This window comes from Actinia tenebrosa, unplaced genomic scaffold (genome assembly GCF_029948245.1).
Source record: "Actinia tenebrosa isolate PJP-AT-01 unplaced genomic scaffold, QUT_ActTen_1.0 PGA_scaffold2__45_contigs__length_23673736, whole genome shotgun sequence".
NCBI lineage: Eukaryota > Metazoa > Cnidaria > Anthozoa > Actiniaria > Actiniidae > Actinia > Actinia tenebrosa.
This window is the reverse complement of record NW_028292579.1, coordinates 11254695-11270089: the sequence shown is the minus strand read 5'-3', so window position 1 is coordinate 11270089 and position 15395 is coordinate 11254695. Positions and strand designations below refer to the sequence as shown.

The following is a 15395-nucleotide window of genomic DNA, read 5'->3' as shown; positions in this document are numbered from 1 at the left end:
TTTCTGTGGATCGTATTGATTTTATAAAATGGGAAAGAAATATGGCTAAAAACGTATATAACATATTTTATGACAATCCCTCTCCATATGAGGTTCTTCTGCAATATTGGCAGCTACATGCACTACCAATACATGCACTATTAATATTAGGACACACAGCACTCAATTTTTATGGAGGGAGGAAAACAAAATGTCTGAAACAATTATGACGAACAAACAAAACAAAAAAGTATGTAAATGCATGAAAAGTGCTCAAATTTTTGAGATTCACAGTGACTGGAATTGAATGTCAATGTTAAATAATGGTTTTCTTGATGACCTTGGCAAAAATATTGCAATATGCTACCTTTACATTATCTAAATATAATTGCAAGTGTTATCATTTTGTAGTTTGATTGTGAATAAACTTGAACTTGATTTTCCAGTTGTTCAAGTTCTCTAAAACTCAGATGGTTGAAAGTGTGACATGACATAACAATTAGTATATGTAATAGGACTCCATGCTGTCCAATTAAGAAATAATTGGATGAGGAAAATTCCTCTGACTGCCAAAATTGGATGAGGCCGTAGGCCGAGTCCAATTTGGCAGTCAGAGGAATTTTTCTAGGAATTGGGGAGCATGAAATCCCATTATCTATTAATTATATAGCTGCCTAATTAATCCTATATCAACAAGACCTGTCCAATTAAAGAAATATTGAACAGTTACCTATATGGGATTAATGAGAAGCTGTATAATAATGTACTCAATAGCAAACTTAATATAGTAACTGTTTTAGCCGAAGTGCTAAAAACATTTATGAACAAAAAAAAAAACAAAATTAGTCATCCAAAATAGCTTTATTAATCTATTTAGAAATGTCATGGAAATGCTGTTATTTCCGATTATTAATTTGTTATGAACAACAGCTTTTTCAATATTATAGTGACAGTATTTTTATGGTTCTAAAATCTTTTAGTATTTAGAAACATGCTACATTTATGTAAACATGCTTATCAATCTTCTTTCTAGAATTTTTTCCTTGCCTTAATGTCAAGGCATGTAATGAAACAAACACTTCCCAAGGAATTTTTTTCCTTGCTTTAAATTTAAAATTGAAATTTAGATATCTACCAGGAATTTATTCTTGTTTTATGTTAGGGCAATAGCTTTTTAGTTTCCAACAGAGCCTCTTACGTGCTTAGGGTCGTCACACAATGCCTCATTTCCCATGAATGTCTGCATGCTTAAGCAGAACATTCCTTTCCCTAATGGGTGGCAAAGCATTGTGTGTACATGTAGAAGGCTAATTCATTGCTATCTATCTGATAAAGTTATTTTAATAGAATAAAGAATCACAAAAATAAATTTTTGTTGATTTAAATTGGCAGTATTAATATTTGTATTTGTCACAATACAGTTAAAATATTCAAAGTTTTCCAGAGAGAAGATAGACAAAGCACATTTAATTAAGAATAAGATAATATTAATGGATATTACTAGGTAATCATCAAGTTTTCCAGTAGTCACTGAGTCGTTTAGATTGTTTCACTTTACCATTACTGAACTGTAGAAACTGATTTTTCTTGATAATCTGAAGTGCATTTGTAACATTACCTGAAAAGAAAAAGAAATGAAGGAATGTGGCAGCCATCTTGGATCACAAGGCACTGTAGGTTGTCCAGGGGGGAAATAGACGCTCTGACATAATGTTTTCCCATTTTAGACCACGTGTCATTCCCTAGAGTATCATTTCTTTGTTTAAGGTTTGTTCTTGTTTGCACAGGAGAAGACACATGAATATGGGTAAAACTCAAAGAATATTATTGTCGAGGGAATAACATGTGGTCTGAAATGGGACAACATTACGCTTGAGCGCTCCAGAGCTGAGGAGGTCTATAATGACAGCGATTGAGATTTATGCTTCATGACAAGGCAATGGACCCTTCTGAAAATATTGTGGATTCGGGGCTAACATTGAAATACAAAAGAAATCATGCCTTTTCTTGATGGAATTTGTAGCATTTGCTGGATGACAAACAATAAATTGCTTCATATCTTGAAATCAGAAGGAGCTCATAAGGGAAAAAATTATTTTGTAAAAGGTTTTGGATATGATATTAGTAATCCAGCAAAAGGTCTTTAAACATTGGAAGGAAGTCCTGCAAATGGCCTATTTCATGGCTGAGGTATTTGCTATGATATGACTGGGACTCACCACACTTTAATTCAATGTAAACTGCTAATAAAACCATTCTAGCTGTTAGAGACTTCTGAGCACCCAGTGAACCTGCCTGTTGAATCAATGAAAGAATCACTATTAAAAGCCTTATTCTCACCATCAATACTTAACTGATGGTATTTGCAGATATTTTGTTGCTGAAATGAGGCAAACCCTGAGTAAATGATAATAAAGTTATCAGAGCTTAATGGGAAGCAGAGGTGGCATAGCGGTAAGCTCACTTGCCTCTCACCAATGCAACCTGGGTTCAAGCCCCGCTGGGCTCATGTCATAATGTGAGTAGGTTATTTGTTGATTCTCTCCTGTGCTTTGAGGGTTTTTCTCCAGGTTCTTTGGTTTTCCTCCCTCCACAAAAATCTAATTCTATCTATCAGCTGCCTTGTAATATTGGGTCCTAGACCTGTAAGGCTTTCTGTCTACCTCAGAGTGGTAAAGATAAATAAATTAAAATTTATTAATGGTAATAACCATTACCTGACTTAGACAGCGCTTTGCTTTGTCATATTCATTCTTCAGACAATATGTACTTGCAAGGTTACAAAGTAGAGCAGCTTTGCCTTCATTAGAAGACTGTGGAAAATCAATCTTCCCACAACCTACAGATAGAAAATATCAAATAAATAATGCTGTTACTGCATATTATAGGTTTTGTATCATCATGGGTCCATAATAAAATAAATAAAATCCATTAGCTCTTGGGAATTGAATTTCTTATGTAAAATGATTGTATAGTCCCTGCCATCTAACATGGCTCTGTCACAGAAAGGCTTTAAAAAGCATTTTAAAAAGTTGGTATTCATAAACCCCGGATCATTTGTTGGCTGACAAAAACCCACTCCTTGGCTGGTGCATGACCATCAATGGTCATGTATTGGCTGACCATTGATTTCATGGACAACCAACAATCGACATACGTACAATGTACACATTTAGAAGGTCATTGTCATCTGTATTACATCTAACATGGAATAGGCCTTTTTGTGAGTTTCATAAACAGGATGCATTAGCTTCAGTACAAACAATAACATGTAAAGCATGATGAACAAAAGATGTTTGTACCCAAGCTAGACCACAATGCACCATGTTCTCTATCTCAGAAAAAGGTCTATGGTGATTAAAATCTTCAGATTAAAATCAACTTACAGTGTGGTCTGGTATCTCTTTCTTTGTCTACCTTTTCTGAACCTCCTACAGTAAGGCAATAAAAAAAGAAGATACTTACTACGACTTACAAATTATGTTTATTATAGCTACAAGTTTTTCACACAGGAAGCCCATAAAGGTAAGTGACCTCAGAAATAGCTGATGTTCAAAATGTTTAGAATGTTGGAGCATGTCTCCAAAATAAGGATTCTGGGAATAAGTTGCGTGCAGGAAAATGAAAAAAACCAGAAAAACCTCTATTTTGCTCTTTTTCTTTATTGCTGAGCTGTAGGTCTTCGTAAAAATAGCAGCTTCAAGGATAAGCCCCAGGTCCTCCCCCCAGCTATAAGCACGTCCATTTCTAGAACCTTGAAAGGGGAGGTTTGTTTTTCTATCAATCTTAGTTATACCATTTCTTGAAAAACTAAAATAGTGTTAAAATTATCTTGTACTCCTATTCTGTACTCCTGGGTGGAGGGGGGCTTGCAACGATCGAACCACCCCTAGCGATGACCCTGGTAAGCACACTAGTTTACAAACACAAAATATTATCCTTCCAGTTATAAGCCCCGCTGGTTGTAAACCAATCAAACACCCTTATGAATGAGTCTAACCTTAGTATATCATTATTAGTATGTACATTTTTCATTTCCATTTGTTTGTTATATATTTTCATATATTTGTATGATTGTTCATTATTTTTGAGAAAGTCAATAAATATAAATATGATTATAAATATAAATATAATATAACCATGATTATACAGTTTAAGTTGCAAAGCGTACCTCCAGGGCATTCAACCACAGGTCCTCCTATATCTATATCATTCACATTATCTGGAGATAAGTGCATAATTGCTTCTGAAATACGGTTTAATTTGATAAGTGACTCGGCTGCATATAAATGTCCTAAAAATCTGAGAAAACAGAAATACCAAGAGTGTTACTTTCATCACAAACAAATATACAAAAGTAATAATTGATAGACCTGGAAAAAAATTATCAATAAGCCATTCTGAAGTTGAGGGAAAAATTTGGTCAAGTTGGCATTAAAGTGCATTGTGGGATACATACATTTGGGGTACATAATAGACACCATCTTGTAAATATGTACCCTAAAACAGCCCCACAATACACTGGAATGCCAACTCAACCAAGTTTTTTCCCTCAACTTTGGAATGTCTAATAATTACCAGCTTGAGGAAGTGAAAAAAGTAATGTATAGGTGGGAAGCAGCGAGTGAATCTTTCTCACATTAATTTTTGCCTAAACTTTGGGGAACTTTAATCAAAATAGGTGAAAAAATTCGCAGGGTGCCAGCTTCTATAGATCCCGTGCAGCACTTTGGAATGCAGCTCAATCTAGGGATCAAAACAATAGGTTCCCTATTCTTTGGAGATTGGAATTCTTTTGTTTTGTCCTCCAGATTGAGCTGCTTTGGCCTGGCCACTGCAATCAAACCACTGACTTACTTATGTGATCCTGAAATATTAGTGTGTTCAAGTAATCTTTGTGCATGAACCAAAGCTGTCACATTGTCTCCTAATCCCAGGGATACGTATGCACTACAACATAGCATTGCACACCTACAAGTGATAAACGAACAAGATGTATTGATAAGAATTAATCAATAAAATATGCAATTTCTTATGTCAATAGGACTGATTGCTCAGTCTCTGTTTGTGACAGGCTTATGAGTCCCTATAGTAATATATCCTCACTCAATACTCATTATCACCTTGCAGGAATGAAGTAATGGGGCGAGATCTGCGACTGTGATAATAAGATAATCAGTGAGGTCAAGCTAGAGGAACATGAACACCACCAGGAGCTCTACACCCCTTTCTTGCTGAGGACCTGTTTACGTACCTGATGTTTGGTATTTCTTTTAACCTGATAGGTGGTCCAGGAAGAGCCAAGATACTGCACTCTACAGAACCTGTAGACATTTTCCTTGGCATATCACTCTCACTAATATAAAACAAATCAAATATTAATGTGATGTATATTATCAATTAATATTTTCCAATATTACATGTAATATGATGTATATTTTCAAATATTTACAAAACTTTATGTGTTGTATATTTTGTGCATAATGTTGGTAAAATTCACGGTTCTGACTCCCCCTAGTTACTGTTGCTATGCCTTCAACACTCAACAATATTACTGTGATATATAACATTTCTATATTGAATGTGTAGTTCCACAATCATTCAACATTTCATTTTCCTGACCCTTTGTAACCATTGCTATGTCTAACAACCTTAAACATTTACCTACAATATCTCATAACTTGAAACTTTGGTTGCAGAAAATTGTTTTTAATTAGATTACATTTAACTGAAAAGCATGAAAAATATTTTATTCTGTGTAGTAAATAGATATTCTCAGTCGTTCAAGTCAGAACCATGAATACTTAAAGGGTTTTTACTGGATGATTACACAAACTTAGTATTTGCGAGTTTGTAAGTCCGAATTTGTTTTTCACTAGCCAGGTGTGAGTCGAAAAAGTATAAGGTATTGAATGATTATCTTGAAAAGCTACTGATTTCACATAATATTGAGCACTGCTAGCTTTACTTACATTGAGCCATTCATTTCCAAACCATCAAAATCATGCTTCTCAACATGGTTTTCTACAGTACAGCTCTGCTGCATGGACTTCAAATCATCCTCTCCTACATTTAGTAATAGTAGAGCATTCTGAAGACAGATTGATGAGAATTCTAAGGTACAGGCAGGCATGGCTGCTGACTTGTTTTCATTATCGGCACTAAACAAGAAAAAAAAATTAATTGTTAATTTGTTTACTATGATAAAAAATTTGAACTAATATCCAAGTATCATTTCTATCCTCTATTTATACTATGAAAAAGCCTTGTTTGCTAATGGCAAGAAAAGAGCAGGGAAACTTTGACCTCTGACAAATGGTACACGAGTCCAACAGAAGAAATGGAAAGGGGAGGGAGGGGAGGTGGATTACCTCAATTGGAAGACCAAGGTTTCCTGAACTTTCCAACCAGAATAATACATACTATTTATTCTTCCAACTGGAATTTCCACTTTTTCCAAGTAAATGGTAAGCAACCCTCTACTCAACTGAAATGTGGGGTCTTGGAATCAAACCCAAAACCCCAGAGTAGAGAAGCGAGTAAACTACTGCTATTCCACACTTGATTTCCCACATACCTGATAAGTCCCTTCTCCTTGAGCAGTGAGGCCAAGATTATCTTCCGATGTGGCCCACTACCTATGACAGACTTGACAATGTCACTCTTTCTAATACGATTCTGGTCTTCTGAATCATCCATCTATTGGAAAACACCAATAAGGAAAACACACAATCAAGACTCTTTTTCAGTAAAATAAAAATAAATGGAAACTTACAGGGGGTCCACAGAGTAGCTCTTCTTCCACTTGATTTCATTTGGAAGTTAGAAAGTGATTTTTGTGGAGGTAAGAAAAACCAGAGTGCCCGGAGAAAATTACTATTATTACCTCTGTCATACCTTGTTTCTGGCTCAACATTATTAGTCAAAATGCCAGCCAGTAAGCCAAATATTTGACTGAATAATTTTGGCCGAGCATTGTCCCTATAACCAGCTGTTATTTTTAGCCCTGTTTTCTTAGTACTATGATTTTTGATTGATGGAAGGTCTAATTTAGGAAGTTCTGAGAGTCACAAAAATTTAAAAATTCACTTTAATTAAGCACCGCTATCAAGATTACCATGTGATGTGATAGTATACAACATTCAGCCAGTCTTAGCCACAGCCTTGGGTTTGTGTGGTATGTCTGTATCGATTCAACCAAGCAGTCAAATGCCGCTTCAGGTCTACCCGAAAATAACAACTGTATACCAAGATTATACAGGATTTCATGCCGTTGACTAAGCCTTAGGGTAGCCAAGGGACAGCTATGTAAGGGGTTGTCTGAAACAAGAAAAATACAAATTGTTAGTCAGTCATCATCCAGCACCAAAAAGACAAACTAAGTATTATGATTTGAGATATTAAGGGCACTCTGATTGGCCGGATAAAACTTGCACTCTGATTGGCTGGATATAACTTGCACTCTGATTGGCAGGATATAACTTGCACACTGATTGGCTGGCTACCATGTTTACTGTTTATCAGCAGATAGAGTCCTGTTTACAGAATGCTTATGTCTTTGCATTGTGATATATGTGAACACTATGGGAACTGCAGAGCACTCGAAAAGCGAGATAGACCCTCAGCTTTGCCTTGTGTTTTTAAGCTTCCTTCTCTCCCAGCATGTTTATATCACATTGCATCAATATAGGCAGCTATTTGATATTCCTAATAGAGTTATTGTAGTGGTATATATAACACGGGTATAAATTGGCAAATTTTCGTTATGCTTATCGTCATCATCATCAACTTTATCATCATCATCGTTATCATCATCATTATAATAATAAGTGTCATCATTGTCATCATCAACATCATTGCCGTTGTCGTCATCATAGCGATCATTATCATAAACATCTTTATAGAACACTCACTTTTCTCTGATGGTGGTAATGACGACAAAGCCTTATCATTTTCTTCTAATGCTTGTCTGGAGTAAAACGCTGCCAAGTTATACTTGTGCATTTGATAATGAATACAGCCCAGGTTATTAAAGTACATAGTACTCAGACTTTCTCCAGTCTCAAGCACATTGCCGCCTGTCTTGGGTGCACTGTTTAGTAGCTTGATTGACTTCCTATAGTTCTGACGTAGATATTCAAAGTTGCTTTTAAGAAAGAAACCATTAGGAGTCTGGAAAAAAAGCAGAAACAAAGAACAAAAATAAATCCAAGTGTATTCTTGTAACTAGGATGCTTTGTACTAAAGGATTCGTATCCACTTCATTTAAAAATATTTTCTTTTTGCAAAGCTTTCGATCAATATATCTGAAAGCTTGGCAAGAAATAAAAAATTTAAACATAGTGGATACATATTCTTCACTATAACGAAAATTATGTCAGTCAACTAAAAATGGTCCTGAAAAAAGTTCTGTGTTAGACAGTAAGTATTAGCCATTCCAGGGTTGAGGAAAAGACTGGATTGAGTTGACATTGCAGTGCATTGTGGGACTGTTTACGGGGAAGTATTTCTGAAACGGCGATCAGTCTTTCACTCAACCTTAGAATAGCTAATTGCTTACCCTTTTGGAGTTAGCTGGGGGGCAATTAATATACATAGCAAATTTGAAGTCAAAACATGTCAAAATAGTTCTCAAATTATCTGACTATTTCTACTGCCTGACACCAGAAATCAAGATACACAATCATAAAAATAATCTTCAACATCCTCCAAGCTCTAATGTTGCCCCCAGTCAAAACACAAATATTACCGCCAGTGACGTCTATTGATAGTAACCTATATTATTTTTTTCCGGACTGTATCCTAAAAAATCATGCATTCTGATTGGCTGTTTGAGAGGGCAGTATTTTGTCAGTATCTGCCACGCTCGCAGTTCGGTATCCTTTGCCGCTCAACGACAAAACAAAGCGATTACAAAAACAAATTTAAAAAATACGGGGAAAAAATAAAAAAGTTACTTACCGTCATATAGTCGGTCCGGATAGGGAAAAACTTTGTCCTCAGTCTTGATCTATATTCCAGACCTCAGGCAAAGGTTTTTCCCTATCCAGACCTCCTGGCTGGTAAATAACATATATGCACTTAAAGAGTGAGGTAGATTACTTACAGTGTTTGAGTTGAAAACTTCTTTGATTTCTCTTTTACATGCCTTCATGGATTTAGTCATTAAATTCTGTCGTGTTCTTAACTGTCAGTGAAGATGACGGACTATTAGTTTTAATGTATTCATTTTTATCACACCCTGAGCCCAGGGCAGGGTCCAGGATTTGAACCCGAGTACCCAGTGTTGGGAGGCAAGGGTACTACTGCTTTATCACCCTTCTCAATCATGGTAATACTCAATCAGATTACTTTATGTTGATTTTTACAGGGGGAAACAGGAGAAAACCCTTCAAACCCTGTTGTCTGTTAGTTGAGTTGCTTCTTGATTCTCTCCTGTGCTTCGAGGGCTTTCCAGATTCTCTGTTTTTTTCCCCTCTGTAAAATCAATTTCTAAATTCCAATTGGAATCCAGTGGAAGAAGAGCAACTCTGTGGAATCCACTGTTAACCCCATTCTCATTATTACTATCATTACTATTATTACTGTTATTACTATTACTATTAACTATTACTATTACTATCACTATTATTATTATTATTATTATTATTAATAGCATAGGAGAGAACAAAAAATCAAACAAACCCATCAATTCACATATAGTCTCGGCAGGACTCAAACCAGTGACCTGAATCTTTGGGACCACGGTGGTGAAAGGTGATGAGTTAACAGCGTATGCCACTCATGCTAACCAATATACATGTAATCTGCGATTCTTGCTTACCTCATGATATCTTCCTTTTAAATTTTCATCAACATCTTTTGATAATGATGTTGAATTACCTTGTTGAGATGTCTGAAACACATTGAAATATATTAGATGAAACCTTCATATTTCATTGAACCCTGAAACATCCTCTTGGCTGATCTAAGTCAGGGCACAGCTAACTCACAGATCGAACCCTAAGACAGCCTCTTGGCTGATCTAAGTCAGGGCACAGCTAACCCACAGATCGAACCCTGAAACCACCTCTGAGCTGATCTAAGTCAGGGCATAGCTAACTCACCGAATGAACCCTGAAACAGCCTCTGGGCTGATCTAAGTCAGGGCACGGGAAACTTGCAGATTGAACCCTGAAAAAACCTCTGGGCTGATCTAAGTCAGGGCATGGCTAACTCACAGATAGAACCCTGAAACAACCTCTGGGCTGATCTAAGTCAGGGCATGGCTAACTTACAGATCAAACCCTGAAACAATCTCTGGGCTGATCTAAGTCAGGGCATGGCTAACTTACAGATCAAACCCTGAAACAACCTCTGGGCTGATCTAAGTCAGGGCATGGCTAATTTACAGATAGAACCCTGAAACAACATCTGGGCTTATCAAAGTCAGGGCACAGCTAACCCACAGATAGAACCCTGAAACAACCTCTGGGCTGATCTAAGTCAGGGCATGGCTAACTTACAGATCAAACCCTGAAACAATCTCTGGGCTGATCTAAGTCAGGGCATGGCTAACTTACAGATCAAACCCTGAAACAACCTCTGGGCTGATCTAAGTCAGGGCATGGCTAACTTACAGATCAAACCCTGAAACAATCTCTTAAGCTCTCACAGATCAAACATAGATTTTAGCTTGTTAGCTTTTGTGGATGGAGGAAAACCAGAGAAAAACCCTTGAATCAAGGAAGAGGCATAACAAAACTCTACTCACATCTGATACTAAGTCCAGGAATAGAACCCTAAAGGGGAAGGGTGAGTGCACTACTTTGTCAACTGTTTTATCTATCTGTTTTAAGTGCTTTAAACAATTACCTCATTCAGTTTAATGTTCTCCAAAATCAAGTTTTCTATGTGGCTTAAAACAACTCTAGCTTTGTCAGGCTGTAAAGAAGAAAATAGTCTTGATGAGGGATGATACAATGAAATGTTAGATGCAACCTTTAAGTAATAATTAAGGCTAAACATTGCAACCAATAAGAATAAATGTTTGCAAAGTAAACGATAGACATAAGTTATGAGTGCATTTAGAATTTTTGTGTTTCAGCATATATCTCTTTATATAAAATATTTAACAATTATTCGCCGAAGGCAAAGTGATTATCGGAGACGCGAGTCTTCGAGCGGCGAGGTAAATATTCCCCAATAATCACTGAGCCTGAGGCAAATAATTGTTTTAGTACAAATACACAGGTGATTCTTTCAAAAAAAGAAAACAAAGAAGATAAAAGACATTTTTGTATAATCACCTGCGTATTTTTACTAAATGTACAAATAGTTCATATATATCACCTTGTACATGATAAGATGAAGCTCAGCAAGAAGCAAACATACTTTCAAAGCAAGATTCTCATCTGCAGCAAAGAAAAAAGAGAAGTGTTAATAAGTTTTATGAAGTATTCTTTGTTTGCAAATGATGTCACAGCCACCATCTTGGTTGAATTTAACAGAATAGTTGTCAATGAATTCTTCTGTTATATCAACCAACATGGCCACCTTTTCTTTTGCTATTTAACTCCCTTGAGAATGATTGAAAACCAGCAATTACTACCACATGTTGGTTCAATTTTGAAGAGAGTGTCAGGAAAGAGACATCATTTATTTTCTTTCAAATGTAAGGTTATATCAAAAAGAAAAGAGCCAAAAAAGACCGTGATGACAATGAATAACTTGCAGTAGCTGGTCATGTGACCCTAGAGGTACCTCCCTTACAAAGAGCAGCCCTTAATTTCTATAAAAAGACACTCCTCCAACACACATTTCACATCAGTTCACATCAGGGTTATTGTCAATAAATAATTGGTAATAATTTGATTTATTAATAATATTTAATAAAATTGTGTATATACATACCTAGAGGTTCTATGACATTAAATAATCTGTTCAAAGTACAGACTGCTGCATTGTATTGCCGTAACTGTTAAAAAAATACCCCCATGATATAATTAATGTTTTATGAAATCTATTGTTTATTTTTAAAAAGAAAGACATTTTTTTATAAGAAACTTCATCACCCTCAGCAGTAACAGCAGTACATAAAGTGACAGCAATATTTGTAGCATGAAGGCATGCTGTTTCATCACTATCATAACCACTTTCATCATCATCATATTTGATGTTGATGACCTGCATTATCAATGTCATCTGACTCATCCCTGTCATCAACACTACTACTATCATCGTCATCATCATCATATATTTAGATGTTAATGACTTATAATATCAATGTCATTCGACTTATCTCCAAAGTCACCACCACTATCTTCTTCTTCATCATCATCAGTCATCATCATCACCACTATCTTCATTATCATCATCATCGTCATCTTCATGATATTTAGATGTTAACTACTTACATTGTAACAAACAACAGCTTCATTGTATAACAGATATGCCATATCAATGTCATCTGACTCATCACCATCATCAACACTACCACTATCATCATCATCATCATCATCTTCATGATATAAAGATGTTTACTACTTACATTGTAACAAACAATAGCTTCATTGTATAACAGATATGCCATATCAATGTCATCTGACTCATCACCATCATCGCCTGTCTGGTTTTCAATCTGAAACAAATGAAGAGAAAACAAAGTACAGACTGAGATATTTTACTTTAAATAACTAATAAAATAATTAATAGAATAACAAAAGTTATTAGATTTTATTTCCCTTAATCGTTTTCTTTTTTCTTTTCTTTCTTACCATTAATACGAGTGAACAATAAGGAAATTTAAACACTGCGTAAAATCGTTTGTAACAATACTGACATTTCAATCAACATGTGAGTAGAGCGTTGTGTGCATAGAATATTGAATGTAGTGGTAGTGCGTGTGAGCAAAAAGTGTCCCTAATTAGTGCAAAAGCACTAGAACGACTAGACACTTAAATCAAAGTGATTTATTTATTTATTTATTTCAGACATTAGTCATAAGTTTTGTTTCCATTTCAAGCTAGCGAGAGTTAAGCAAAACCACTTTATCAGGGTTATACTTTGTAAAAAAATTCACCATCATGCTTCCATAAAAAGGTTTTTAAAAACCACACAAGCTGTCCAAGAAGCTCATAAAAACCAAAACAACTCCTTAATGATAACATTTTGAAACTCTCTGTATATAGAAGACTGCTTAATTTCTCACACAACCTTAATAGACCATTTTCAAATTAATCAAATCTGGCTGTGTTCCTTGATCACAGACTCATTAATACAGATTTAGCCTCATTTCAATGTCCAAATATTCACAAATACCAACGGTAAGGTAAAGGATGTTCAACTTTAACAATACAAACACTTTGAAATTCCACGAAACTTCATTAAAATGCATGAATCTTTGAAGTAATTCCATATGAAATGGAGGCTAACCATGTAGAATAGAGGATACCAATATTCCATACTATTAGTAATCTTTACCTGCTTTTTAATAGAGAGTAAGTTCTTGTAGAATTCATCCGTCTTGGTGAATTCAGAATGACAGAACTGCGCCACTGCCTTGTTATGTATCACTTTATGATCATTCTGTCGAATCTCAGACAGGCTATCAAGGGCTTCGACAGACTTCTCATAACGACAGTTCTCAAATTCTATCTGGGCTTGGTTGGCAATCTCACGCTCTTCGTCAGTAATTCTGATACCAGATACTGGAAGGTCTTCAGGTATTTCTAATGAACTTACAAAGGATTGCTCAACATCTGTCATTTCTTATTACTGTAGAGTAACGATAAAACAAATTTAGAGGCAAAATATTTGATATAACTTTACAAACCCTTTTTAGCTTTATAACTTAATAACTTTCACAAAAAAAAAATTGCAAATTTAACCAATTTCCTGAAGTCTTCATGGTATAATGTACTTATTGACTGAGTGGGAGGGCCGTACAGGAAAATATTTGGCTCGAGGTAATGCAGTACGACCGAGCTCAGCAAGAAAACTATTCTTCGATTGCACATTACGTCATCGCGGCCATGTTGGTGCCATTTAACAAAAGATTTCTTATTAGCATCCATTATTAACGGCACCACCATGGCCGTCATGCTTTTTTCTTTTAACTCTCTTGGGAATGCTTGCGACCTATCAATATATTACAGCGTATACATGTGAAAGGGCTTAGCACGGGTCTGTGTTCTGTACTACTTGTACCTTACAACAACCCCCATACGTCTCCAAAAACACCACTAGTAAAGTAAGTAATGGAACAACTAAGAATTGACTCAAAAATTGTGAAAAATTTCAATAATATTTCTTCAAGAACGTGCGAAGAACCCTCTAGTTGATTACCAAATAGACTTCATGAAGTCAGGACTGTATACAAAAAAATCCCGAATCTTTAACTCGTGTTACAGAGAGAGAATACCACATGAATTAAATCAAAGAGTGCGAAAACCAAAAACTGCAACTTATGGATTATTAAAGACTTGATTGATAATTCCAAAACAATTATTTTTTTACTCGTAATTGAAGGTTTACTACACGTCCCAATAAAATACAAATTAACGTCTCAAAATACCAATAAAATCGATGCATTTCTAATTTAACTTCTAATTCGAATATTGGTAATTCAATAAAGACGTCAAATTAATAGTCATAGTTAAGATAATAAGGGGAAAAGATTTAAAGAATTCTCCTGCAGAGAAAAATAAATAACACATTTTTCATCTCAAACATGTGCATGGCTGGCATCACTTACGGGTAGCAAGGCTCTAGGAAACGTAAAAAATACCACAAATATTTGAGGAAGAAGGCCTAAGGCTTATTTAAATAGGCATATTATTAGATTTACCTTTAAGAAGAGTAAAATATTTCTGTAAATTCACCAAAAAATTCCGCCAAAACTTCTTTCGTTACGTTAGAAGTCGACGATCAGCGGTTATTACCTATTTGTTGCAGGCGCAATCTTCATTGGAAGAAGGACCAGTCCTTATGTTTACGCGCTGTTTGATAATCCACAGGAAGACCAAAATCTTTTGCTGATTGGCTGTTACTCAGTTAAAAATAGTGGAATTATGGTAATAATAATAATAATAATAATAATTTGATGAATTTCTATAGCGTTATATATTACACTCTATAACGCTTTACAAAGTCACGAATGTCATTACATGTCTTTAGTTCTTTGGGAAGTGTATTCCATAGTTTGGGACCCATGTACATAAATGCTCTTCCACCAAAGGAGTTCCGTTTAATAGTGGGAACTACTAGGTCATTATTGTTGTCTGGTAAGATTTTTTTTTTTTGAGTGATGCGTCTTTAAGTTATGAAGGTTTATACTTCCAATATGTTAATGAATGTGACGTCAGGTAAGGTATTTGAGTGTATTTGTTTTAACTCGTCACGATCAATACTAAATGCTGGCCATTATGAGAAATCAC

General features: G+C 35.4%; 1 protein-coding gene across 2 annotated transcripts; it reads right to left on the bottom strand.

Moving 5' to 3' along the window:
* Positions 1–821: 821 nt before the first annotated feature.
* Positions 822–14887, bottom strand: LOC116300631 (CCR4-NOT transcription complex subunit 10). Of its 2 annotated transcripts, XM_031709534.2 has the most exons (19): positions 14807–14887; positions 13441–13734; positions 12509–12598; positions 11872–11935; positions 11311–11372; positions 10834–10902; positions 9803–9874; positions 9086–9166; positions 7893–8151; positions 7097–7299; positions 6557–6678; positions 5952–6140; positions 5234–5335; positions 4837–4950; positions 4151–4281; positions 3366–3410; positions 2697–2818; positions 2199–2274; positions 822–1597 (listed from the first exon to the last, which is right to left on the bottom strand). In XM_031709534.2, the coding sequence occupies exons 2-19, from the start codon at positions 13723–13725 to the stop codon at positions 1491–1493; spliced, it is 2193 nt and encodes a 730-aa protein (XP_031565394.1). In that variant the 5' UTR covers positions 13726–13734; positions 14807–14887; the 3' UTR covers positions 822–1490. The 2 variants fall into 2 exon arrangements, with proteins under 2 accessions (XP_031565394.1, XP_031565395.2); XM_031709535.2 differs by lacking the exons at positions 12509–12598; positions 13441–13734; positions 14807–14887 and adding an exon at positions 12375–12440.
* Between the last annotated feature and the right edge of the window lie 508 nt (positions 14888–15395).